Genomic DNA, 27866 nt, shown 5'->3' on the forward strand with positions numbered 1-27866 from the left:
AATATATATCATACAACTACGTTTACCTGACTAATATATATCATACAACTACATTTACCTGACTAATATATATCATACAACTACATTTACCTGACTAATATATATCTATACAACTACATTTACCTGACTAATATATATCTATACTACTACATTTACCTGACTAATATATATCTATACAACTACATTTACCTGACTAATATATATCTATACAACTACATTTACCTGACTAATATATATCTATACTACTACATTTACCTGACTAATATATATCATACAACTACATTTACCTGACTAATATATATCATACAACTACATTTACCTGACTAATATATATCTATACAACTACATTTACCTGACTAATATATATCTATACTACTACATTTACCTGACTAATATATATCTATACAACTACATTTACCTGACTAATATATATCTATACAACTACATTTACCTGACTAATATATATCTATACTACTACATTTACCTGACTAATATATATCATACAACTACATTTACCTGACTAATATATATCATACAACTACATTTACCTGACTAATATATATCATACAACTACATTTACCTGACTAATATATATCTATACAACTACATTTACCTGACTAATATATATCTATACAACTACATTTACCTGACTAATATATATCTATACAACTACATTTACCTGACTAATATATATCATACAACTACATTTACCTGACTAATATATATCTATACAACTACATTTACCTGACTAATATATATCATACAACTACATTTACCTGACTAATATATATCTATACAACTACATTTACCTGACTAATATATATCTATACAACTACATTTACCTGACTAATATATATCTATACAACTACATTTACCTGACTAATATATATCTATACAACTACATTTACCTGACTAATATATATCTATACTACTACATTTACCTGACTAATATATATCTATACTACTACATTTACCTGACTAATATATATCTATACTACACTGCAAAAAGAGAAAATCTGACCTAGATTTGTAAAATATATTTTATTTGTTACTTAATACTTTTCTTGTTTTGAGTTTATTTCACTTACCTATTTGTTAATGTTGTGTGTGTTCATGCGTGTGTTTGTGTTCACGTGTGTATTGTGTGTGTGTGTGTGTGTGTGTGTGTGTCTGGTAAAGTCATCATGTTCTGCCTCTGCTTCCCTGCCAGTGATGCATTGTGGGAAAAAAACAGATGTGTGTGTGTGTGTGTGTTAGGGGGCTTCCCATCCCTGCACTGCCCCATCCCTCTTCTCTCTCCTTCACCTCTATTAGTTATCCTCGGTAGTTCTCAGAGTTAACAACCTCCGCACCTCTAGACACCCAGACCCCGGCCCGGCCCTGCCCTAACCCAGCCACGCTGCACTATGACCAGCCTCAGAGCCGGACGGAGGGCCCTGGCCCTGGTTCTCCTGGTTGTCCTCCAGCTTCAGGCCTGTAGGGGACAGGGGACTGCTGAGCTCAGGAAGCCCATCTACCAGAGACTCAGACGACTTGACGATCAGGTCGGTGTGTATGGTTTTGTGTGTGTGTCTGTGTGTGTCTGTGTGAGTGTGTTTGTGTATAAGTCTGTTCATGTGTGTGTCTGTGTGTATCTGTGTGAGTGTGTCTGTGTGAGTGTGTTTGTGTATAAGTCTGTTCATGTGTGTGTCTCCCTTGATATGTTATTGTTTACTTACAAGAAAATTAAAAAATGAGAACGTTTTTATCCATAAGTGGGATACACTACATGACCAAACGTATGTGGACATCTGATCGTCCAACATCTCATTCCAAAATCACAGGCATAACAATGGAGCTGGTCCCAGCTTTGCTGCTGTAACAGCCTCCACTCTTCTGGGAAGGCTTTCCACTAGATGTTGGAACATTGCTGCTATAACAGCCTCCACTCTTCTGGAAAGGTTTTCCACTAGATGTTGGAACATTGCTGCCATAACAGCCTCCACTCTTCTGGGAAGGCTTTCCACTAGATGTTGGAACATTGCTGCTATAACAGCCTCCACTCTTCTGGAAAGGTTTTCCACTAGATGTTGGAACATTGCTGCTATAACAGCCTCCACTCTTCTGGAAAGGTTTTCCACTAGATGTTGGAACATTGCTGCTATAACAGCCTCCACTTTTCTGGGAAGGTTTTCCACTAGATGCTGGAACATTTCTGCGGGGACTTGGTCGGGCACTGATGTTGGGCGATTAGGCCTGGCTTAAGGTGTTCGATGGGGTTGAGGTCAGGGCTCTGTGCAGGCCAGTCATGTTCTTCCGCAGCGATCTCGACAAACCATTTCTGTATGGACCTGGCTTTGTGCACGGGGGCATTATCATGCTGAAACAGGAAAGGGCCTTCCCCAAACTGTTGCCACAAAGTTGGAAGCACAGAATCGTCTAGAATATGATTTTATGCTGTAACGTTAAGATTTCTCTTCACTAGAACTAGGGGTTTTAGCCCGAACCATGAAAAACAGCCCCAGACCATTATTCCTCCCCCACCAAACTTTACAGTTGGCACTATGCACTGGGGCAGGTAGCGTTCTCCTGGCATTCGCCAAACCCAGATTCGTCCGTCGGAATGCCAGATGGTGCAGCGTGATTCATCACTCCAGAGAACGCGTTTCCACTGCTCCAGAGTCCAATGGCGGTAGGCTTTACACCACTCCAGCCGATGCTTGGCATTACGCATGGGGCTTGTGTGCGGCTGCTCTGCCATGGAAACCCATTTCATGAAGCTCCCCGACGAACAGTTCTTGTGCCGATGTTGCTTCCAGAGGTAGTTGGGAACTCGGTAGTGAGTGTTGCAACCAATGACAAACTATTTTTACGCTCTTCACCACTCAGCGGTCCTGTTCTGTGAACTTGTGTGGCCTGCCACTTTGCGGCTGAGCCGTTGTTGCTCCTAGACGTTTCCACTTCACAATAACAGCACTTACAGTTGACCGAGGCAGCTCTAGTAAGGAAGACATTTGATGAACTGACTTGCTGGAAAAGTGGCATCCTATGACGGTGCCACGTTGGAAGTCACTGCTCTTCTGTAAGGTCATTCTACTGTCAATGTTTGTCTATGGAGATTGCATGGCTTGAGTGCTCGATTTTATACACCTGTCAGCAACGGGTGAAGCTGAAGTAGCCGAATCCCCTCATTTGAATGGGTTTCCATGTACTGCTGTAAATATAGTGTGTGTGTAAGAACTGGAGATGATTGGTTGTGTGTTTGTTCCTCAGTTCCGTCGATTCCAGGAACAGACCCTGAGCCGGTTAGACCTTCTGAACCGTATGTCTAATGTGTCGACCTCCCTAGTAGAGGTCAGAGTTCAGACCCTGTCTGACCAACACAGAAACCTCACCCAGGAACTAACACAACTCAGAGACACCACCACACAGGTTACTGTTTATATCATTTTTAGTTATATTATTATTAATGTAATATTATGTTATATTTTATATTAAAATATATAAATATATATTTATATTTATGTTATACTATTACGTAAAAATTATTGTTATGCTTATATTTCGTTTTAGTTTGGGCCCTGTCATTGTTTTATCTTGTTTCTGTCCTGTTTTGTTTTTGTGGGGGGGGAAACATAAAAAATCTTACCCCCAAAAAAACAGGAGCTGGACGTCCTGAAAGACCAGAGCAGTAAACTACAGAAGAAGAACAAGAGGATGGAGGGAAGACTGGCCTCGCTGGAGAGAGGACTGAGACACAGACAGGGACAGGTACTCTAAGCAACAACTGACAGGGACAGGTACTCTAATTAACAACAGACAGGGACAGGTACTCTAATTAACAACAGACAGGGACAGGTACTCTAAGCAACAGACAGGGACAGGTACTCTAAGCAACAACAGACAGGGACAGGTACTCTAAGCAACAACTGACAGGGACAGGTACTCTAGGCAACAACAGACAGGGACAGGTACTCTAAGCTACAACAGACAGGGACAGGTACTCTAAGCAACAGACAGGGACAGGTACTCTAATTAACAACAGACAGGGACAGGTACTCTACGCAACAACAGACAGGGACAGGGACAGGTACTCTAAGCAACAACAGACAGGGACAGGTACTCTAAGCTACAGACAGGGACAGGTACTCTAATCAACAACAGACAGGGACAGGTACTCTAATCAACAACAGACAGGGACAGGTACTCTAAGCTACAGACAGGGACAGGTACTCTAATCAACAACAGACAGGGACAGGTACTCTAATCAACAACAGACAGGGACAGGTATTCTAAGCAACAACAGACAGGGACAGGTACTCTAAGCTACAGACAGGGACAGGTACTCTAATCAACAACAGACAGGGACAGGTACTCTAATCAACAACAGACAGGGACAGGTACTCTAATTAACAACAGACAGGGACAGGTACTCTAAGCAACAACAGACAGGGACAGGTACTCTAAGCTACAGACAGGGACAGGTACTCTAATCAACAACAGACAGGGACAGGTACTCTAATCAACAACAGACAAGGACAGGTACTCTAATTAACAACAGACAGGGACAGGTACTCTAATCAACAACAGACAGGGACAGGTACTCTAATTAACAACAGACAGGGACAGGTACTCTAATCAACAGACAGGGACAGGTACTCTAAGCTACAGACAGGGACAGGTACTCTAAGCTACAGACAGGGGCAGTTTGGGAAACACTGAGGCAGGGCCACCCAAAGTCAGTCCTGGGGCCTCCCTGGAATGTCATGTCAGTTTCTGCCCTAGCACTACACAGCTGATTCAAAGTTGGTTATTTGTGTAGTGCTCGTGAAAAAAACCAAAACGTGCAGCCAATGAGGTTCCCAGGATCGAGTTCCCAGGATCGAGTTAAGATGACCCTGCCCAGATAGAAATATCTCACTCTTCCCTAGTGAATAATATAATGCCAATATAATGCCCTCTCCTCTCCTCTCCTCTCCTCTCCTCTCCTCTCCTCTCCTCTCCTCACCTCTCCTCTCCTCTCCTCTCCTCTCCTCTCCCCTCCCCTCCCCTCCCCTCCTCTCCTCTCCTCTCCTCTCCTCTCCTCTCCTCTCCTCTCCTCACCTCTCCTCTCCTCTCCTCTCCTCTCCTCTCCTCTCCCCTCCCCTCCCCTCCCCTCCCCTCCTCTCCTCTCCTCTCCTCTCCTCACCTCTCCTCTCCTCTCCTCACCTCTCCTCTCCTCTCCTCTCCTCTCCTCTCCTCTCCTCTCCTCTCCTCTCCTCTCCCCTCCCCTCCCCTCCTCTCCCCTCCCCTCCCCTCCCCTCCTCTCCTCTCCTCTCCTCTCCTCTCCTCTCGTCTCCTCTCCTCTCCTCTCCCCTCCTCTCCTCTCCTCTCCTCTCCTCTCCTCTCCTCTCCTCTCCTCTCCTCTCCTCTCCTCTCCACAGGGCAGCAGGCAGACCCAGAGACTGAGTCAGGAGCAGGAAGAGTCTCTCTCCAGCCTCACCCTGGAGCTCCACAGCCAGGAGGGGCGACTCGACTCCCTGGAGGCCCAGCGAGAGGAGCTTCTGGTCGGGCTGAGAGGTCTCCAGGAGTCCCTGAGGGAGCAAGATCTCCGGATGAGCCGGCTCGAATTGAGGCTGGGGGAGCTTTTACAGGGGAATGTAATCTCTTCCAGGGGATCAGAAAGGACAGGAAACACCCTCACCTCCAACCTCACCCCCCAGGACACAGCACCCCCACGGAGGACCCAGGCCTCCAGAGGACAGAGCCCAAGACAGGACACCCAGACATATTACCAGCCCCAGCCTCAGGCTAACATTCAGCCTCAGCCCTACTCTCAGCCCCATCCCCAACCCCATTCCCAGCCAAAACACACAAAAGAAAGGAGGATGAGGACAAGACTACAGGCTCCACCTCCCCACCCCACACAGCCTCCTTCTCAGTCCCAGGAGGAGAGGAAGAGGCTGGGGGAGAGAGGACAGGAGAGCCCCCGGCCTGGTCTTCCTCAACAGGGGCCAAAACCACAGTCTGTGGAGGAAACGAGAGAGGAGGGAGAGATGGAGAGGAGGAGGGGGGATGAGGTGTGGAGGAGGAGTGAAGTGACGCAGACAGAGATGAGGAGGGGAGAGGAAGAGCGGACAGAGAGGAGGAGAGGAGAGGAAGAGCGGACAGAGAGGAGGAAGGAAGAGGAAGAGCGGACAGAGAGGAGGAAGGAAGAGGAAGAGCAGACAGAGAGGAGGAAGGAAGAGGAGGAAATGAAAGGAGAGGAATCACAAATCCAGAACCTTCTCCAGCTTCCAGTGAGACACAAGATCCCTCTGCAGCACATCCCCAGGAGAGAAGCTACCAGTAAGTACCTTCAGATCAACCTCTGTCAGGTGCCAATAACAGGAAAGCAAAACTCCAGTAACTTTACCAGAATTCCCAGGTTTTCCATCATTTCTGGCTGAAAGATTCCGGATGTCCTGCTTGTTCCATTGTGGTTCCAGGAATCTTCAAACGGGGATTTCTGGAACCCTCTGTCAGCAACACAACACAGCATCCATTGATATAATGCCAATTAAAGAACTATAAAATAGAGAGGTGTAATGTGGTGTGACGTCACATAGTATCCCATAATGAGGTGTAATGTAGTGTGACATTACATAGTATCCCATAATGAGGTGTAATGTGGTGTGACATTACATAGTATCCCATAATGAGGTGTAATGTGGTGTAACTTCACATAGTATCCCATAGAGAGGTGTCATGTGGTGTGACATCACAATAGTATCCCATAGAGAGGTATAATGTGGTGTGACATTACATAGTATCCCATAATGAGGTGTAATGTGGTGTGACGTCACATAGTATCCCATAATGAGGTGTAATGTGGTGTGACATCACATAGTATCCCATAATGAGGTGTAATGTGGTGTGACATTACATAGTATCCCATAATGAGGTGTAATGTGGTGTGACATTACATAGTATCCCATAATGAGGTGTAATGTGGTGTGACATCACATAGTATCCCATAATGAGGTGTAATGTGGTGTGACATCACATAGTATCCCATAGAGAGGTATAATGTGGTGTGACATCACATAGTATCCCATAGAGAGGTATAATGTGGTGTGACATTACATAGCATCCCATAGAGAGGTATAATGTGATGTGACATTACATAGCTTCCCATAGAGAGGTATAATGTGATGTGACATTACATAGCATCCCATAGAGAGGTGTAATGTGATGTGACATTACATAGCATCCCATAGAGAGGTATAATGTGATGTGACATTACATAGCATCCCATAGAGAGGTATAATGTGATGTGACATTACATAGCATCCCATAGAGAGGTGTAATGTGGTGTGACATTACATAGCATCCCATAGAGAGGTATAATGTGATGTGACATTACATAGCATCCCATAGAGAGGTATAATGTGATGTGACATTACATAGCATCCCATAGAGAGGTGTAATGTGGTGTGACATTACATAGTATCCCATAGAGAGGTGTAATGTGGTGTGACATTACATAGTATCCCATAATGAGATATAATGTGGTGTGACATTACATAGTATCCCATAGAGAGGTGTAATGTGGTGTGACATTACATAGCATCCCATAGAATAGTTAGACATTTTTGCAAACAAAAAACGGAAATATCACATTTAAATAAGTATTCAGACCCTTTACTCAGTACTTTGTTGAAGCACCTTTGACAGCAATTACAGCCTTGAGTCTTCTTGGGTATGATGCTACAAGCTTGGCACACCTGTATTTGGGGAGTTTCTCCCATTCTTCTCTGCAGCTCCTTTCAAGCTCTCTCAGGTTGGATGGGGAGCGTTGCTTCGCTGCACAGCTATTTTCACGACTCTCCAGAGATGTTCGATTGGGTTCAAGTCCGGGCTCTGGCTGGGCCACTCAAGGACATTCAGAAAGACTTGTCCCGAAGCCACTCCTGCGTTGTCTTGGCTGTGTGCTTAGGGTCATTGTCCTGTTGGAAGTTGAACCTTCACCCCAGTCTGAGGTCCTGAGTTCTCTGGAGCAGGTTTTCATCATGGATCTCTGTGTACTTTGCTCCGTTCACCTTTCCCTCGATCTTGACTAGTCTCCCAGTCCCTGCCGCTGAAAATCATCCCCACAGCATAGGGAGGGTGCCAGGTTTCCTCCAGATGTGATGCTTGGCATTCAGGCCAAAGAATCTTGTTCAATCTTGGTTTCATCAGACCAGAGAATCTTGTTTCTCATTGTCTGCAAGTCTTTAGGTGCGTTTTGACAAACTCCTAAGGAGTGGCTTCTGTCTGGCCACCACCCTACCATAAAGGCCTGATTGGTGGAGTAGGTTGTTGTTCTTCTGGAAAGTTCTGCCATCTCCACAGAGGAACTCTGGAGCTCTGTCAGAGTGACCATCGGGTTCTTGGTCACCTCCCTGACCAAGGCCCTTCTCCACCGATTGCTCAGTTTGGCTGGGCGGCCAGCCCTAGGAAGAGTCTTGGTGGTTCCAAACTTCTTCCATTTGAGAATGATGGAGGCCACTGTGTTCTTGGGGACCTTCAATGCTGCAGTATATATATATTTTTTACCCTTCCCCAGATCTGTGTCTCGACACAGTCCTGTCTCGGAGTTCTATGGACAATTCCTTCGACCTCATGGCTTGGTTTTTGCTCTGACATGCCCTGTCAACTGTGGGACCTTGTATAGACAGGTGTGTGCCTTTCCAAATCACTGAATTTACCACAGGTGGACTCCAATCAAATTGTAGAAACATCTCAATGATGATCAATGGAAACAGGATGTACCTGAGCTCAATTTCGCGTCTCATAGCAAAGGGTCTGAATACTTATTGTCACGCTGGTATGACGGAATGGGAGACAGGCGCAGGAATGCGTAATAGTTTTTTTTTATTGACCCAAATTACAGTGTGCCGTGTAAAGACATGAAGGCCAAACAAACACGAATACAAAATACAGGGTAGAAACCCAAACAAAAGAGTGAGGAGTACCAATACAGGAGTACCAATACAGGAGTACCAATACACGGGACGAGACCCGTAATCATCTGTGCACAACACAAGTGGCACGAAAGCCAAACCAACACGGCACGGGTACTCACACGACCAACGGACATGCCAAACCAACACAGCACGGGTACTCACACCACCAATGGACATGCAAACATTTCTAAAAACCTGTTTTTCACTTTGTCATTATGGGGTATTGTGATGTCATTACGGGGTATTGTGATGTCATTATGGGGTATTGTGATGTCATTACGGGGTATTGTGATGTCATCATGGGGTATTGTGTGTATATTGATGAGGAAAATAATTAATTGAATCCATTTTAGAATAAGGCCGTAACATAAGAAAACTTTCACAATGCACTGTATGTGTTTTACATCCAGAAACAACATCTGCTGAGCCACGAGAGACCAGAAAGACAGACACACACACACACACACACACACACACACACACACATCTGATAAAGGCCTTGTTGTGTTTTTCCATTCAGTTTGGAGGGAAAGGGGAGTTGAACCATTACATTTGCCCCACCTTGGGACTACAAGGTCCTCTGCTCTCTAAATAGATAAACAGATGAGAGCGAGAGAGAGAGAGAGAGAGAGAGAGAGAGAGAGAGAGAGAGAGAGAGAGAGAGAGAGAGAGAGAGAGAGAGATTGAGAGAGAGAGAGAGAGAGAGAGAGAGAGAGAGAGAGAGAGAGAGAGAGAGAGAGAGAGAGAGAGAGTTACGTGTTGATAGATACAGGATATAGTCTCAGTGAGTTTGGACCATCTGTTTCTATAGCCTTCCTATAGCCTGGGTACCAGTTTGTTTCCTTCCTATAGCCTGGGTACCAGTCTGTTTCTATAGCCTTCCTATAGCCTGGCTACCAGTCTATTTCTATAGCCTTCCAATAGCCTGGGTACCAGTCTGTTTCCTTCCTATAGCCTGGGTACCAATCTGTTTCTATAGCCTTCCTATAGCTTCCTCATTTGCTGTTGTTGAATGCAGAAACAGTCCAAGACTGGGATTAGATGGTCCCACCTCTTCCTATAGCCTGGGTACCAGTCTGTTTCCTTCCTATAGCCTGAGTACCAGTCTGTTTCCTTCCTATAGCCTGGGTACCAGTCTGTTTCCTACCTATAGCCTGTGTACCAGTCTGTTTCCTCCCTATATCCTGGGTACCAGTCTGTTTCCTTCCTATAGCCTGGGTACCAGTCTGTTTCCTTCCTATAGCCTGGGTACCAGTCTGTTTCCTTCCTATAGCCTGGGTACCAGTCTGTTTCCTTCCTATAGCCTGGGTACCAGTCTGTTTCCTTCCTATAGCCTGGGTACCAGTCTGTTTCCTTCCTATAGCCTGAGTCCCAGTCTGCTTTTAGCTGTCCGTCATCATGGTGTGTTTGACCTATAAAACATGACTGAGAATAAAGCTGTTACACTGACAGTCCTGTTCTCCTGGGTACCAGTCTGTTTCCTACCTATATTCCCTATCAGAACCAGAACCCCCATCCAGCCAGTCCTGTTCTCCGGCCAGAACCCCCATCCAGCCAGTCCTGTTCTCCGGCCAGAACCCCAGGCTTCATGATTTACTGTCTGCTTTTACTACATTGTCCTGACCTGTGGATGTGAGGAGGAGGGAGAGAGAGAGAGAATGAGATAGAAAGAGAGAAAGGGGATAGTCTAGTTGTAGGGGATAGTCTAGTTGTTGTCCCCTCATATGGATGTGAGGAGGAGGGGGAGAGAGAGAATGAGATAGAAAGAGAGAAAGGGGATAGTCTAGTTGTAGGGGATAGTCTAGTTGTTGTCCCCTCATATGGATGTGAGGAGGAGGGAGGGAGAGAGAGGGGAGGAGATAGAAAGAGAGAAAGGGGATAGTCTAGTTGTAGGGGATAGTCTAGTTGTTGTCCCCTCATAACTTCCTACCTCCTGCTGTTATGACTATCCCCTCATATCCTCCTGCTCATATCCCCGGATCTCTTTCTCTCATTCCCTCTCCTTCTCTCTCTCTCTCTCTCGCTCTCTCTCTCTCCCTCCTCCTCACATCCATATGAGGGGATAGTCGTAACAGCAGAAGGTAGGAAGATATCAAATGTATTTATGAAGCCAATCAAATGTATTTATGAAGCCCTTTTTACATCAGCAGATGTCACAAAGTGCTGTACAGAAACCCAGCCTAAAACCCCAAACAGCAAGCAATGCAGGTGTAGAAGCACGGTGGCTAGGAAAAACTCCCTAGAAAGGCAGGAACCTAGGAAGAAACCTGGAGAGGAACCAGGCTCTGAGGGGTGACCAGGCCTCTTCTGGCTGTACTGGGTAGAGAGGAACCAGGCTCTGAGGGGTGACCAGTCCTCTTCTGGCTGTACTGGGTAGAGAGGAACCAGGCTCTGAGGGGTGGCCAGTCCTCTTCTGGCTGTACTGGGTAGAGAGGAACCAGGCTCTGAGGGGTGGCCAGTCCTCTACTGGCTGTACTGGGTAGAGATGAACCAGGCTCTGAGGGGTGACCAGTCCTCTACTGGCTGTACTGGGTAGAGAGGAACCAGGCTCTGAGGGGTGACCAGTCCTCTTCTGGCTGTACTGGGTAGAGAGGAACCAGGCTCTGAGGGGTGGCCAGTCCTCTTCTGGCTGTACTGGGTAGAGAGGAACCAGGCTCTGAGGGGTGACCAGTCCTCTTCTGGCTGTACTGGGTAGAGAGGAACCAGGCTCTGAGGGGTGGCCAGTCCTCTTCTGGCTATACTGGGTAGAGAGGAACCAGGCTCTGAGGGGTGACCAGTCCTCTACTGGCTGTACTGGGTAGAGAGGAACCAGGCTCTGAGGGGTGGCCAGTCCTCTTCTGGCTGTACTGGGTAGAGAGGAACCAGGCTCTGAGGGGTGGCCAGTCCTCTTCTGGCTGTACTGGGTAGAGAGGAACCAGGCTCTGAGGGGTGGACAGTCCTCTTCTGGCTGTACTGGGTAGAGAGGAACCAGGCTCTGAGGGGTGGCCAGTCCTCTTCTGGCTGTACTGGGTAGAGAGGAACCAGGCTCTGAGGGGTGACCAGTCCTCTTCTGGCTGTACTGGGTAGAGAGGAACCAGGCTCTGAGGGGTGGCCAGTCCTCTTCTAGCTGTACTGGGTAGAGAGGAACCAGGCTCTGAGGGGTGGCCAGTCCTCTTCTAGCTGTACTGGGTAGAGAGGAACCAGGCTCTGAGGGGTGAACAGTCCTCTTCTAGCTGTGCTGGGTGGAGATTATAATACTATATGGCCATTAACACCAGATTGTTCTTCAAGATGTTCAAACGTTCATAGATGACCAACAGGGTCAAATAATAACCCCGGTGGGGATCTGTATTAAATAGTTTTAAAAAGTAGTCAATTTTTGGGATCTGTTTTCAAATAGTTTTAAAAAGTAGCAATTTTTTGGGATCTGTATTAAAAGAGTTTTAGTCCAATTGTTCCCTCTGAAAAGGAGTTATCCCAGGTCTGATGTCACAACGAGTAGTTACAACTAGAGTTATCCCAGGTCTGACTTCACAACGAGTAGTTACAACTAGAGTTATCCCAGGTCTGATGTCACAACTAGAGTTATCCCAGGTCTGATGTCACCACGAGTAGTTACAACTAGAGTTATCCCAGGTCTGACTTCAAAACGAGTAGTTACAACTAGAGTTATCCCAGGTCTGATGTCACAACGAGTAGTTACAACTAGAGTTATCCCAGGTCTGATGTCACCACGAGTAGTTACAACTAGAGTTATCCCAGGTCTGATGTCACAACGAGTAGTTACAACTAGAGTTATCCCAGGTCTGACTTCACAACGAGTAGTTACAACTAGAGTTATCCCAGGTCTGATGTCACAACGAGTAGTTACAACTAGAGTTATCCCGGGTCTGATGTCACAACTAGAGTTATCCCAGGTCTGATGTCACAACGAGTAGTTACAACTAGAGTTATCCCAGGTCTGATGTCACAACTAGAGTTATCCCAGGTCTGATGTCACAACGAGTAGTTACAACTAGAGTTATCCTAGGTCTGATGTCACAACGAGTAGTCACAACTAGAGTTATCCCAGGTCTGATGTCACAACGAGTAGTTACAACTAGAGTTATCCCAGGTCTGACTTCACAACGAGTAGTTACAACTAGAGTTATCCCAGGTCTGATGTCACAACAAGTAGTTACAACTAGAGTTATCCCAGGTCTGATGTCACAACTAGAGTTATCCCAGGTCTGATGTCACAACTAGAGTTATCCCAGGTCTGATGTCACAATGAGTAGTTACGACTAGAGTTATCCCAGGTCTGATGTCACAACGAGTAGTTACAACTAGAGTTATCCCAGGTCTGACGTCACAACTAGAGTTATCCCAGGTCTGACTTCACAACAAGTAGTTACAACTAGAGTTATCCCAGGTCTGATGTCACAACGAGTAGTTACAACTAGAGTTATCCCAGGTCTGATGTCACAACGAGTAGTTACAACTAGAGTTATCCCAGGTCTGATGTCACAACGAGTAGTTACAACTAGAGTTATCCCAGGTCTGATGTCACAACGAGTAGTTACAACTAGAGTTATCCCAGGTCTGATTGCAGTGTTTTTTGTTCCAGTACTCCCTGACTATCTTGTCTCTCTGTTTTCTCTCCTCCAGTCTGTAACGTGGACTCCATGCTCCTGTTCCCGTCAGCTTCCTCTGAGAACCACGTCACCTTCTCCCGGAGCTTCCCTGCTCTTCCAGAACTCTCCGTGTGCCTGTGGCTCCGCGTCGACGTCGGGTACGTAGGAACGCTCCTCTCTTACGCCACGGAAGACAACGACAACAAACTAGTCCTATACGGACGCAACTCCTCCTCCTCCTCTTTCTCCACCCCCAGCCGAGCAACCCTGGACTTTGTGGTGGGAGACCCTGCGTACCGTGAGCTCCCTGTGGACTCTGTGCTGGACGGGTGCTGGCACCACCTCTGTGTCCTCTGGTCCTCTATCCAGGGACGATTCTGGCACTACACCGACCGGCGCCTGACCTCCGCAGGGTCACGGTTCAGGAAGGGTTACGAGGTGCCGGGAGGGGGGATAGTGGTGCTGGGAGCAGAGCAGGACAGCCAGGGGGGAGGGTTTGATCCCACCGAGGGGTTCGTGGGGCGCCTGGCGGGGTTCACCGTGTGGGACAGGGTGTTGAGTCCTGGGGAGGTGACAGGGGTGGCTATGGGGAGGGGGGTACCCCGGGGGGTGGTGCTCGAGTTGGGGGACGTTGACAGAGTTCATGGGGAGGTGCAGCAGGTAGCCTGCGAGTGCCTGGAACACTGTAGCTGAGACGTCTGATTCCAAACCGACCCTAACCCCTCGTCCCTCGTCCCTCATCCCTCATCCCTCGTCCCTCATCCCTCATCCCTCGTCCCTCATCCCTCGTCCCTCACCCCTCGTCCCTCATCCCTCGTCCCTCGTCCCTCATCCCTCTTCCCTATAGGCACTCCTAGATCTACGGTGCGGTCCTTTAGGGCAGAGTGGGGCTGGTTTTTACTCCTCTGTACTTGATTGATCAATTAAGGTAATTGATTTCCCCTCACCTGGTTGTCTAGGTTTTAATTGTGCATCAATTAAAAATAAATAATAACAAATAACAACAACCAGCCTGGAGGGGTTTGACTTGGGATTCAGCTGTCTAAATGTTTTAATATCAATCAATTAACTTCCAGGGAGAATGAAGACCGGCAGAACTGCCCTTCGGACTGGATGTGGACCTGGGTTAAAAGAGGAACACTTCAAAATGATGCATGTGAATGAAAGCCATCAATTATTACTTAAAGCAATGTTGTTATATGGCTAAACAAAGACTATTTCACATCATATATATTGTTACCCAGCAACAGACAGAGAGACAGACTTACAGACAGACAGACAGGTACAGACTTAGACAGAGAGAGAGACAGACTTACAGACAGATACAGACTTAGACAGAGAGAGAGACAGACTTACTGACAGACAGGTACAGACTTAGACAGACAGACATACAGAGGCAGACAGACAGGGACAGAGGGACAGACAGACAAACAGGGACAGACAGACAGGGACAGAGGGACAGACCGACAGGGACAGAGGGACAGACAGACAGAGAGAGAGAGGCAGATTGTTCAGATTGTTCTGTTATAAAGTCAAAAGACTAGCGGCTAGTTGACCAACTGATATCTAATGTCGGTTATTATCATGCTAATAAATCAAGATTATGTCAGTTGGAGCTGCTCTCCACTCTACTGGATATATAACAGTCATCATTCACGAGACAAATGACCCTTTATCTATGAACATTGATTCACTCAGTTCGTTTGAATTTGTTTGTATGTCTTTGTTATGCATGGTTTCGTCTTGTCAGTATATTATTTCACTTGAGAGGGAAAAACATCGTTTTTTTCTGTAGCCTACTTCAACTATTTCAATTTCCAAGGTCCTTGATGTAAAGACTGCTACAAATACCTAGATTACTCAATAATTAATCACCAACATGTAAACCATCAGGTCTTCATAATATGACATCGATATCATTGCCTGGCTCTTACGCTGTAAAATAATGGCAAAAATGCGTCTTCCTCTCTGTTTTTGGTCTGAGCTGTCAGTTAGAGAACTACACTTCCCAGAAATCCATGCGAATAACAGTTATGTTTGACCCTGTGTGCCACCGGTAGAAACCATCACGAGTTCGCTTATGATTTTAGTCATGTGGAATATCTAAAAGTTCCCTCTTTACATTCCTCACTCATCTCTCCTTATCTCCTTTTCAAATCCCATTGGAGAAGATGGTCAGAGGGGCGGGACCTCTGGATTTCTCCTCCAATGGGTTTTCAGAAGGAGACGAGGAGAGAGGACGCGAGGCGGAACTCATTGAGATCCTCCCATAGGAAGCTAGAATGAGAGGTGGTTAACCAGACACAACTGCAAAATAAAAACTATCTCACTGATTGTGAGAGTGGAGAACTACCGCGAGTAAACATGGCCAATATCACGAAGAAAGTGTCGTGGTCGAGCCGGGGTGACGAGTCCGGTGGCGGCGAGAGAACCCCACTTCTCAACGGCTCCGAAGAAGTCCGGTACACCAGACAGGTAGGGCTAGCATGCTAAACTAGCGACCACAAGCAGAACTGTCTAACGCTGCCGCTATGTGCCAGCTAGGTATCCATGATGTTTTCGAAGAGTAAAACATTATGTTATGTTTTGCTATGAGATTAATGTAAAAAAAAAAAAAAAACGAGTGCCCCGTTTGTGGTTTGTTGCGTGCAGGCGTTTGCAAATGCTGCTAACAACAACAACAACAACAACATGCAAACGTCACAGGATGGAGTTGGAGGATGCTTTTCAGACAAGCACGTTTTTAGAAGTTTAAACAAATCGATGCCCATTTTAACAATATGCCAAAGACTGGCAGACCTAAGAAGAATAGCTACAGAAAAAAAAGTAATCTTCAAACCAGAGTTTCAGAATAGAACCTTATTAAGTTAATAACAAACACTGAACTCCGACTATTAAAGTAATCAGGGAATCAGCCTTAAATTAAGCCTGTAGATTCTGCTCGTTACGTCATTCACCACTTCCTATTAAGTTACACAGGCATTATGACTTGAGTTAGTACCGCTTAATGCATGTTACGTAAATTACACAGGCATTATGACTTGAGTTAGTACCGCTTAATGCATGTTACGTAAATTACACAGGCATTATGACTTGAGTTAGTACCGCTTAATGCATGTTACGTAAATTACACAGGCATTATGACTTGAGTTAGTACCGCTTAATGCATGTTACGTAAATTACACAGGCATTATGACTTGAGTTAATACCGCTTAATGCATGTTACGTAAATTACACCGGCATTATGAATTGAGTTAGTACCGCTTAATGCATGTTACGTAAATTACACCGGCATTATGACTTGAGTTAGTACCGCTTAATGCATGTTACGTAAATTACACAGGCATTATGACTTGAGTTAGTACCGCTTAATGCATATTACGTAAATTACACAGGCATTATGACTTGAGTTAGTACCGCTTAATGCATGTTATGTAAATTACACAGGCATTATGACTTGAGTTAATACCGCTTAATGCATGTTACGTAAATTACACCGGCATTATGAATTGAGTTAGTACCGCTTAATGCATGTTACGTAAATTACACCGGCATTATGACTTGAGTTAGTACCGCTTAATGCATATTACGTAAATTACACCGGCATTATGACTTGAGTTAATACCGCTTAATGCATATTACGTAAATTACACCGGCATTATGACTTGAGTTAATACCGCTTAATGCATGTTACGTAAATTACACAGGCATTATGACTTGAGTTAGTACCGCTTAATGCATGTTATGTAAGTTACACAGGCATTATGACTTGAGTTAGTACCGCTTAATGCATGTTACACCGGCATTAAAGCAAACATGTTCACTTGAGTTAGTACAAATTACTTCTAGATGTTAATACGTGTTACTTCAATTACACAGGAATTATACATGATAACTGAGCTGTTAGTACTACTGACTATTGAATGTTAATACATGATAACTGAGCTGTTAGTACTACTGAATGTTAATACATGATAACTGAGCTGTTAGTACTACTGACTACTGAATGTTAATACATGATAACTGAGCTGTTAGTACTACTGACTACTGAATGTTAATACATGATAACTGAGCTGTTAGTACTATTGAATGTTAACACATGATAACTGAGCTGTTAGTACTACTGAATATTAATAAATGATAACTGAGCACAAATTATGTCAATTATCCTATCGGAAGCTTCTAAAGCCATGACATTATTTTCTGGAATTTTCCAAGCTTTTTAAAGGCACAGCCACCTTAGTGTATGTAAACTTCTGACCCACTGGAATTGTGATTAAGTGAAATCATCTGTCTGTAAACAATTGTTGAACAAATTACTTGTCATGCACAAAGTAGATGTCCTAACCAACTTGCCAAAACTATAGTTTGTTAACAAGTGGTTGAAAAACGAGTTTTAATGATTCCAACGTTAGTGTATGTAAACTTCCAACTTCAACTGTACTTTTTTCCACAGATATAACACATGTTAACTTAGTGATGCTAAATGTTAGCTAGGCCTACATGTTTACATTGAAGAAACCTATAAAATATGTTTCTAATTCTCTGCGCTGGGTCATGTGTTTGGTCCGTAGTTGTCCGGGGAAGGTGGTATGTTTCACATAGGCAGACTGAGCACGGTGGATCTGGAGGAGGATATGACGTCAGACGAGGTAACGTTCAGCTTTCTATCAATGTGACATCTCGTCTAGCCTAACACTCTGACCCAACTGGCTGCAGCAGCCTAACACTCTGACCCAACTGGCTACAGCCTAACACTCTGACCCAACTGGCTACAGCCTAACACTCTGACCCAACTGGCTGCTACAGCCTAACACTCTGACCCAACTGGCTGCTGCAGCCTAACACTCTGACCCAACTGGCTGCTGCAGCCTAACACTCTGACCCAACTGGCTGCTGCAGCCTAACACTCTGACCCAACTGGCTGCTGCAGCCTAACACTCTGACCCAACTGGCTGCTGCAGCCTAACACTCTGACCCAACTGGCTACAGCCTAACACTCAGACTCAACTGGTTGCAGCCTAACACTCTGACCCAACTGGCTCCTGCAGCCGCCTAACACTCTGACCCAACTGACTGCAGCAGCCTAACACTCTGACCCAACTGGCTGCTGCAGCCTAACACTCTGACCCAACTGGCTGCTGCAGCCTAACACTCTGACCCAACTGGCTGCAGCTTAACACTCTGACCCAACTGGCTGCTGCAGCCTAACACTCTGACCCAACTGGCTGCTGCAGCCTAACATTCTGACCCAACTGGCTGCTGCAGCCTAACACTCAGACTGTAGCCAGTTGGGTCAAACACTCTGACCCAACTGGCTGCAGCAGCCTAACACTCTGACCCAACTGGCTGCTGCAGCCTAACACTCTGACCCAACTGGCTGCTGCAGCCTAACACTCTGACCAACTGGCTGCAGCAGCCTAACACTCTGACCAACTGGCTGCAGCAGCCTAACACTCTGACCAACTGGCTGCAGCAGCCTAACACTCTGACCAACTGGCTGCAGCAGCCTAACACTCTGACCCAACTGGCTGCAGCAGCCTAACACTCTGACCCAACTGGCTGCAGCAGCCTAACACTCTGACCCACCTGGCTGCAGCAGCCTAACACTCTGACCCAACTGGCTGCTGCAGCCTAACACTCTGACCCAACTGGCTGCTGCAGCCTAACACTCTGACCCAACTGGCTGCTGCAGCCTAACACTCTGACCCAACTGGCTGCTGCAGCCTAACACTCTGACCCAACTGGCTACAGCCTAACACTCAGACTCAACTGGTTGCAGCCTAACACTCTGACCCAACTGGCTCCTGCAGCCGCCTAACACTCTGACCCAACTGACTGCAGCAGCCTAACACTCTGACCCAACTGGCTGCTGCAGCCTAACACTCTGACCCAACTGGCTGCTGCAGCCTAACACTCTGACCCAACTGGCTGCAGCCTAACACTCTGACCCAACTGGCTGCTGCAGCCTAACACTCTGACCCAACTGGCTGCTGCAGCCTAACACTCTGACCCAACTGGCTGCTGCAGCCTAACATTCTGACCCAACTGGCTGCTGCAGCCTAACACTCAGACTGTAGCCAGTTGGGTCAAACACTCTGACCCAACTGGCTGCAGCAGCCTAACACTCTGACCCAACTGGCTGCTGCAGCCTAACACTCTGACCCAACTGGCTGCTGCAGCCTAACACTCTGACCAACTGGCTGCAGCAGCCTAACACTCTGACCAACTGGCTGCAGCAGCCTAACACTCTGACCAACTGGCTGCAGCAGCCTAACACTCTGACCCAACTGGCTGCAGCAGCCTAACACTATGACCAACTGGCTGCAGCAGCCTAACACTCTGACCAACTGGCTGCAGCAGCCTAACACTCTGACCCAACTGGCTGCAGCAGCCTAACACTCTGACCCAACTAGCTGCTGCAGCCTAACATGCTGACCAGTTCGGACACGTCGCAAAATAAATGTAGAAATCCATGTTATTCAATTATTGTTGTGTTTACACTGCTCGCCCGCGCTAACGAGTGTCTGCGACACCAAGGGCTAAAATAGAGCTCATTCCTATTTCTGATGCAGATCGTTCTGAAATCCTGCCTCTCCCACTCCCAGGTACCCACGTGCCATCTCCTCATTGGTTATACCCACGTGGGTAAAGACGAACTGTTTTGCCGGTCGTCGTGGTAATATTATGAAAGTTTAGATGCCGATCACCATATAAGTTCAAATATGAAAATGCTTGGAAGGAGGAGAGATGACTAGAAACGATTCGGTTGGCCGTTTTTATGTGTGGATTAATTGTCGAAGTAGAGGACCTTGTGCATTTCTGGTAAAATAGCAACTCAATGTTTTATATCCCAGGACAAATGAGCTAGCAACAGCAAGCTAGCTAAATAGGACAAATTAGCTAGCAAGTGCAAGCTAACTAAATAGGACAAATTAGCTAGCAAGTGCAAGCTAACTAAATAGGACAAATTAGCTAGCAAGTGCAAGCTAACTAGCAAAATTGCCATACATGTTTTAATGCTTTTCTGACCTGTCCCCAAATGAATGTTTGTTTTGATATTTTAAGCTGCGTGTCGTGAGCGCGTTTGGTCTGATCATCTGTGTCGAAACGCCTTCCAAGCGACGCCTTATTCAAGTAAAGAACTAGGTCCTCGTAGTCATGACGATGGAAGGCGTTGGGACACAGATGATCAGACGGACCCCCCCGTAGCTTCACAGACTTAGAAGCGTCTGACTGTTTCTCTACTCAGTGAAATACACCTTTTAGGGCCGATACCAGGTTATCGTAGTATTCTTTTATTTTGCCATGGCAAAAAATGAAAACACAAAGCAGACCAAAACTCTTTGGTCCCTTTTCAAAACCTGCTGTATATAAAATATGTGGAATTTCTTGGAAAATACATGACTCTGGATGACAACATAATGATGGTTGTTTCCAACATCAGGGCTGTTTTCCTAAATAAGTTATTTATTTATATATATATATATATATATATATATATATATATGAAGGTCAGCTGAGTGTGACAGTATAATTCCAGTACAGTGCTTCAGGCCTACTACAATCTGGGGAACAAGTTGTGGATCTAGCTAGTCTATTAATAAACACGGCCTCTAAATAGAACAATGTGTGGTCTTAATACTTCCTACAAGCCTGACTGTAATCCACTGGTCTACAAACCTGACTGTAATCCACTGGTCTACAAACCTGACTGTAATCCACTGGTCTACAAGCCTGACTGTAATCCACTGGTCTACAAGCCTGACTGTAATCCACTGGTCTACAAACCTGACTGTAATCCACTGCAGCAGGTCTACAAGCCTGACTGTAATCCACTGGTCTACAAGCCTGACTGTAATCCACTGGTCTACAAGCCTGACTGTAATCCACTGGTCTACAAGCCTGACTGTAATCCACTGGTCTACAAGCCTGACTAATCCACTGGTCTACAAGCCTGACTGTAATCCACTGGTCTACAAGCCTGACTGTAAACCACTGGTCTACAAGCCTGACTGTAATCCACAGGTCTACAAACCTGACTGTAATCCACTGCAACAGGTCTACAAGCCTGACTGTAATCCACTGGTCTACAAGCCTGACTGTAATCCACTGTAGCAGGTCTACAAGCCTGACTGTAAACCACTGGTCTACAAGCCTGACTGTAATCCACTGGTCTACAAGCCTGACTGTAATCCACTGGTCTACAAGCCTGACTGTAATCCACTGGTCTACAAGCCTGACTGTAATCCACTGGTCTACAAGCCTGACTGTAATCCACTGGTCTACAAGCCTGACTGTAATCCACTGGTCTACAAGCCTGACTGTAATCCACTGGTCTACAAGCCTGACTGTAATCCACTGCAACAGGTCCACAAGCCTGACTGTAATCCACTGCAACAGGTCCACAAGCCTGACTGTAATCCACTGCAGCAGGTCTACAAGCCTGACTGTAATCCACTGCAACAGGTCCACAAGCGTGACTGTAATCCACTGCAGCAGGTCTACAAGCCTGACTGTAATCCAATGGTCTACAAGCCTGACTGTAATCCACTGGTCTACAAACCTGACTGTAATCCACTGCAACAGGTTACAAGCCTGACTGTAATCCACTGGTCTACAAGCCTGACTGTAATCCACTGATCTACAAGCCTGACTGTAATCCACTGGTCTACAAGCCTGACTGTAATCCACTGGTCTACAAGCCTGACTAATCCACTGGTCTACAAGCCTGACTAATCCACTGGTCTACAAGCCTGACTGTAATCCACTGGTCTACAAGCCTGACTAATCCACTGGTCTACAAGCCTGACTGTAATCCACTGGTCTACAAGCCTGACTGTAAACCACTGGTCTACAAGCCTGACTGTAATCCACAGGTCTACAAACCTGACTGTAATCCACTGTAACAGGTCTACAAGCCTGACTGTAATCCACTGGTCTAGAAGCCTGACTGTAATCCACTGGTCTACAAGCCTGACTGTAATCCACTGCAACAGGTTACAAGCCTGACTGTAATCCACTGGTCTACAAGCCTGACTGTAATCCACTGATCTACAAGCCTGACTGTAATCCACTGGTCTACAAGCGTGACTGTAATCCACTGGTCTACAAGCCTGACTGTAATCCACTGGTCTACAAGCCTGACTAATCCACTGGTCTACAAGCCTGACTGTAATCCACTGGTCTACAAGCCTGACTGTAAACCACTGGTCTACAAACCTGACTGTAATCCACTGTAACAGGTCTACAAGCCTGACTGTAATCCACTGGTCTACAAGCCTGACTGTAATCCACTGTAGCAGGTCTATAAACCTGACTGTAAACCACTGGTCTACAAGCCTGACTGTAATCCACTGGTCTACAAGCCTGACTGTAATCCACTGCAACAGGTCTACAAGCCTGACTGTAATCCACTGCAACAGGTCTACAAGCCTGACTGTAATCCACTGCAACAGGTCTACAAGCCTGACTGTAATCCACTGCAACAGGTCTACAAGCCTGACTGTAATCCACTGCTGCAGGTCTACAAGCCTGACTGTAATCCACTGCAGCAGGTCTACAAGCCTGACTGTAATCCACTGCAACAGGTCTACAAGCCTGACTGTAATCCACTGCAACAGGTCTACAAGCCTGACTGTAATCCACTGCAACAGGTCTACAAACCTGACTGTAATCCACTGCAGCAGGTCTACAAGCCTGACTGTAATCCACTGGTCTACAAGCCTGACTGTAATCCACTGGTCTACAAGCCTGACTGTAATCCACTGGTCTACAAGCCTGACTGTAATCCACTGCAACAGGTCTACAAGCCTGACTGTAATCCACTGGTCTACAAGCCTGACTGTAATCCACTGGTCTACAAGCCTGACTGTAATCCACTGGTCTACAAGCCTGACTGTAATCCACTGGTCTACAAGCCTGACTGTAATCCACTGGTCTACAAGCCTGACTAATCCACTGGTCTACAAGCCTGACTGTAATCCACTGGTCTACAAGCCTGACTGTAAACCACTGGTCTACAAGCCTGACTGTAATCCACTGGTCTACAAGCCTGACTGTAATCCACTGCAACAGGTCTACAAGCCTGACTGTAAACCACTGGTCTACAAGCCTGACTGTAATCCACTGCAACAGGTGTACAAGCCTGACTGTAATCCACTGCAACAGGTCTACAAGCCTGACTGTAATCCACTGGTCTAGAAGCCTGACTGTAATCCACTGGTCTACAAGCCTGACTGTAATCCACTGCAACAGGTTACAAGCCTGACTGTAATCCACTGGTCTACAAGCCTGACTGTAATCCACTGATCTACAAGCCTGACTGTAATCCACTGGTCTACAAGCGTGACTGTAATCCACTGGTCTACAAGCCTGACTGTAATCCACTGGTCTACAAGCCTGACTAATCCACTGGTCTACAAGCCTGACTGTAATCCACTGGTCTACAAGCCTGACTGTAAACCACTGGTCTACAAGCCTGACTGTAATCCACAGGTCTACAAACCTGACTGTAATCCACTGTAACAGGTCTACAAGCCTGACTGTAATCCACTGGTCTACAAGCCTGACTGTAATCCACTGTAGCAGGTCTATAAGCCTGACTGTAAACCACTGGTCTACAAGCCTGACTGTAATCCACTGGTCTACAAGCCTGACTGTAATCCACTGCAACAGGTCTACAAGCCTGACTGTAATCCACTGCAACAGGTCTACAAGCCTGACTGTAATCCACTGCAACAGGTCTACAAGCCTGACTGTAATCCACTGCAACAGGTCTACAAGCCTGACTGTAATCCACTGCTGCAGGTCTACAAGCCTGACTGTAATCCACTGCAGCAGGTCTACAAGCCTGACTGTAATCCACTGCAACAGGTCTACAAGCCTGACTGTAATCCACTGCAACAGGTCTACAAGCCTGACTGTAATCCACTGCAACAGGTCTACAAACCTGACTGTAATCCACTGCAGCAGGTCTACAAGCCTGACTGTAATCCACTGGTCTACAAGCCTGACTGTAATCCACTGGTCTACAAGCCTGACTGTAATCCACTGGTCTACAAGCCTGACTGTAATCCACTGCAACAGGTCTACAAGCCTGACTGTAATCCACTGGTCTACAAGCCTGACTGTAATCCACTGGTCTACAAGCCTGACTGTAATCCACTGGTCTACAAGCCTGACTGTAATCCACTGGTCTACAAGCCTGACTGTAATCCACTGGTCTACAAGCCTGACTAATCCACTGGTCTACAAGCCTGACTGTAATCCACTGGTCTACAAGCCTGACTGTAAACCACTGGTCTACAAGCCTGACTGTAATCCACTGGTCTACAAGCCTGACTGTAATCCACTGCAACAGGTCTACAAGCCTGACTGTAAACCACTGGTCTACAAGCCTGACTGTAATCCACTGCAACAGGTGTACAAGCCTGACTGTAATCCACTGCAACAGGTCTACAAGCCTGACTGTAATCCACTGCAACAGGTCTACAAGCCTGACTGTAATCCACTGCAACAGGTCTACAAGCCTGACTGTAATCCACTGCAGCAGGTCTACAAGCCTGACTGTAATCCACTGCAACAGGTCTACAAGCCTGACTGTAATCCACTGCAGCAGATCTACAAGCCTGACTGTAATCCACTGGTCTACAAGCCTGACTGTAATCCACTGGTCTACAAGCCTGACTGTAATCCACTGGTCTACAAGCCTGACTGTAATCCACTGGTCTACAAGCCTGACTGTAATCCACTGGTCTACAAGCCTGACTGTAATCCACTGCAACAGGTCCACAAGCCTGACTGTAATCCACTGCAACAGGTCCACAAGCCTGACTGTAATCCACTGCAACAGGTCTACAAGCCTGACTGTAATCCACTGCAACAGGTCTACAAGCCTGACTGTAATCCACTGCAACAGGTCTACAAGCCTGACTGTAATCCACTGCAGCAGGTCTACAAGCCTGACTGTAATCCACTGCAACAGGTCTACAAGCCTGACTGTAAATCCACTGCAGCAGGTCTACAAGCCTGACTGTAATCCACTGCAACAGGTCTACAAGCCTGACTGTAATCCACTGCAGCAGGTCTACAAGCCTGACTGTAATCCACTGCAACAGGTCTACAAGCCTGACTGTAAATCCACTGCAGCAGGTCTACAAGCCTGACTGTAATCCACTGCAACAGGTCCACAAGCCTGACTGTAAATCCACTGCAGCAGGTCTATAAGCCTGACTCTAATCCAATGGTCTACAAGCCTGACTGTAATCCACTGGTCTACAAGCCTGACTGTAATCCCCTGCAACAGGTCTACAAGCCTGACTGTAATCCACTGGTCTACAAGCCTGACTGTAATCCACTGGTCTACAAGCCTGACTGTAATCCACTGGTCTACAAGCCTGACTGTAATCAACAGAAGCCTGATTTATCAGTCTGAAAACGTGGATTTAACCATTGCAAAATGATCTGACAGTGAATAAAACGACTAACCAACAGCCAGCCGGTCTGAGTCATGGGCTTTGTAAAGCACGAGTGTGGGAAATCCATGGCCAGTTTTAGTTCCACTTCAAGCTATTCCTGTGTTTGGCAACCCAGCCCTGTTCTGTTAATCTATCGGTCATTCTGATTGGTCCTTCTCCTAGTGGGGGGTGGGGGGTGAAGCTTTCTCCCCTGGGTTCTGAAATGTTTTGTCCAAGGAGATATATTTGAGTGGACTGGTACATTCTAATGACTTGATTCCATCCGAAATACACAGCGACAGGATGGAATACTTGTGTGTACCTCCCAGATTGTGTGTACCTCCCAGATTGTGTGTAGATTGTGTGCACCTCCCAGATTGGTTGTAGATTGTGTGTACCTCCCAGATTGGGTGTAGATTGTGTGCACCTCCCAGATTGGGTGTAGATTGTGTGCACCTCCCAGATTGGTTGTAGATTGTGTGCACCTCCCAGATTGGTTGTAGATTGTGTGTACCTCCCATATTGTTTGTACCTCCCAGATTGTGTGTAGATTGTGTGTACCTCCCAGGTTGGGTGTAGATTGGGTGTACCTCCCAGATTGAAAAAATGTGTTGTGATATTGTGTAGAGATGCAATAAAAAACCATTTTAATTGAAAACGTGTGAATTCTAGTGATGGGGGGGATTTGATGGGATATTACTTTTGACGATATCAATATCACAATATTATTTTTGCGCTAGTAGGGAAGCTCTGACATGGTAGGAGAGCTCTGGCATGGTAGGAGAGCTCTGGCATGGTAGGAGAGCTCTGGCATGGTAGGAGGGCTCTGACATGGTAGGAGGGCTCTGACATGGTAGGAGAGCTCTGGCATGGTAGGAGAGCTCTGACATGGTAGGAGAGCTCTGGCATGGTAGGAGAGCTCTAGCATGGTAGGAGAGCTCTGACATGGTAGGAGAGCTCTGCCATGGTAGGAGAGCTCTGGCATGGTAGGAAAGCTCTGCCATGGTAGGAGAGCTCTGCCATGGTAGGAGAGCTCTGACATGGTAGGAAAGCTCTGACATGGTAGGGAAGCTCTGGCATGGTGGGAGAGCTCTGGCATGGTGGGAGAGCTCTGGCATGGTAGGAGAGCTCTGGCATGGTAGGAGAGCTCTGGCATGGTAGGAGAGCTCTGGCATGGTAGGAGAGCTCTGGCATGGTAGGAAAGCTCTGGCATGGTAGGAAAGGAAACCTGGTAAATCCTTTGGTTTTTATTTGTCCCAATGCGGTACCATGGACACATATCCATCCACCTTGCATGATTTCTGAACGGCAAAGGAATGTAGGAGATCGACTTTATTCAGGGAGAGCAACACCTTTCATTAACTAGTCACCGCTTGCTATTCAGTTGTAGGCAGTTCACTATGCTGTGATCGAAAACGTTGCATGTCTGGTCATGTGAAACACGCAAAAGAAAATAAATGAATGTGCCGGAAAACGAAAACAATAATTAGGTTAAGTGGTGGATTTAGACTCCTCGTTATCACACATTACATGGGACGTGCAAATTCACCAGCAACATGCTCTCTCCTTTTTAGTTGTAAGGACATTTGACTGCGACCAATCACAGCTCACACAACTTGTACCCTGAAGGTGGGACATACCGCAGACTGCGTTTTCCCTGTCATCGCTGGCTTTGTGACTGACAGGCACCTACCCTATCAATAGATCTCTAGGAGATGCATGTCATTCAGTCTAACGGGAGAGGGCTCGAAGGATTAGCCGATTGAACGGTTTAAAGAGATACTTTCGGGAAGCCCTTCATCTACTTCACCAGAGTCCGATGAACACGTGGATACCATTTTTATGTCTCTGCGTCCAGTTTGAAGGAACTT

At 46.4% G+C, this 27866-nt stretch overlaps 3 protein-coding genes across 3 annotated transcripts in view; 2 read left to right on the forward strand and 1 right to left on the reverse strand.

Moving 5' to 3' along the window:
• LOC110539068 (NLR family CARD domain-containing protein 3) overlaps positions 1-27866 on the reverse strand; it is a 1005455-nt gene that overhangs the window by 844034 nt on the left and 133555 nt on the right. The window lies entirely within an intron of this gene.
• LOC110538862 (pentraxin-4) lies at positions 1264-14849 on the forward strand. The gene is made up of 5 exons (XM_036939596.1): positions 1264-1544; positions 3253-3411; positions 3643-3750; positions 5403-6306; positions 13572-14849. Exons 1-5 carry the CDS (start codon positions 1407-1409, stop codon positions 14228-14230), a joined length of 1968 nt encoding a protein of 655 aa, XP_036795491.1. The 5' UTR covers positions 1264-1406; the 3' UTR covers positions 14231-14849.
• LOC110538858 (chloride channel 7) overlaps positions 15796-27866 on the forward strand; it is a 60441-nt gene continuing 48370 nt past the window's right edge. Inside the window, exons 1-2 of the mRNA XM_036939586.1 lie at positions 15796-16012; positions 18112-18189. Coding sequence (XP_036795481.1) covers positions 15902-16012; positions 18112-18189 — 189 coding nt within the window. The 5' untranslated portion in view covers positions 15796-15901. The remainder of the gene's footprint in view (positions 16013-18111; positions 18190-27866) is intronic.

This window comes from Oncorhynchus mykiss, chromosome 12 (assembly GCF_013265735.2).
Source record: "Oncorhynchus mykiss isolate Arlee chromosome 12, USDA_OmykA_1.1, whole genome shotgun sequence".
Classification (NCBI taxonomy): domain Eukaryota; kingdom Metazoa; phylum Chordata; class Actinopteri; order Salmoniformes; family Salmonidae; genus Oncorhynchus; species Oncorhynchus mykiss.

Excerpts from the sequence above, each read along its gene's own strand:
- LOC110538862 (XM_036939596.1), top strand. The coding sequence starts at position 1,407 with ATGACCAGCCTCAGAGCCGGACGGAGGGCCCTGGCCCTGGTTCTCCTG. Across the intron at positions 1,545-3,252 it reads TCAGACGACTTGACGATCAG|TTCCGTCGATTCCAGGAACA; the intron begins GTCGGTGTGTAT and ends TTTGTTCCTCAG. Across the intron at positions 3,412-3,642 it reads TCAGAGACACCACCACACAG|GAGCTGGACGTCCTGAAAGA; the intron begins GTTACTGTTTAT and ends CCAAAAAAACAG.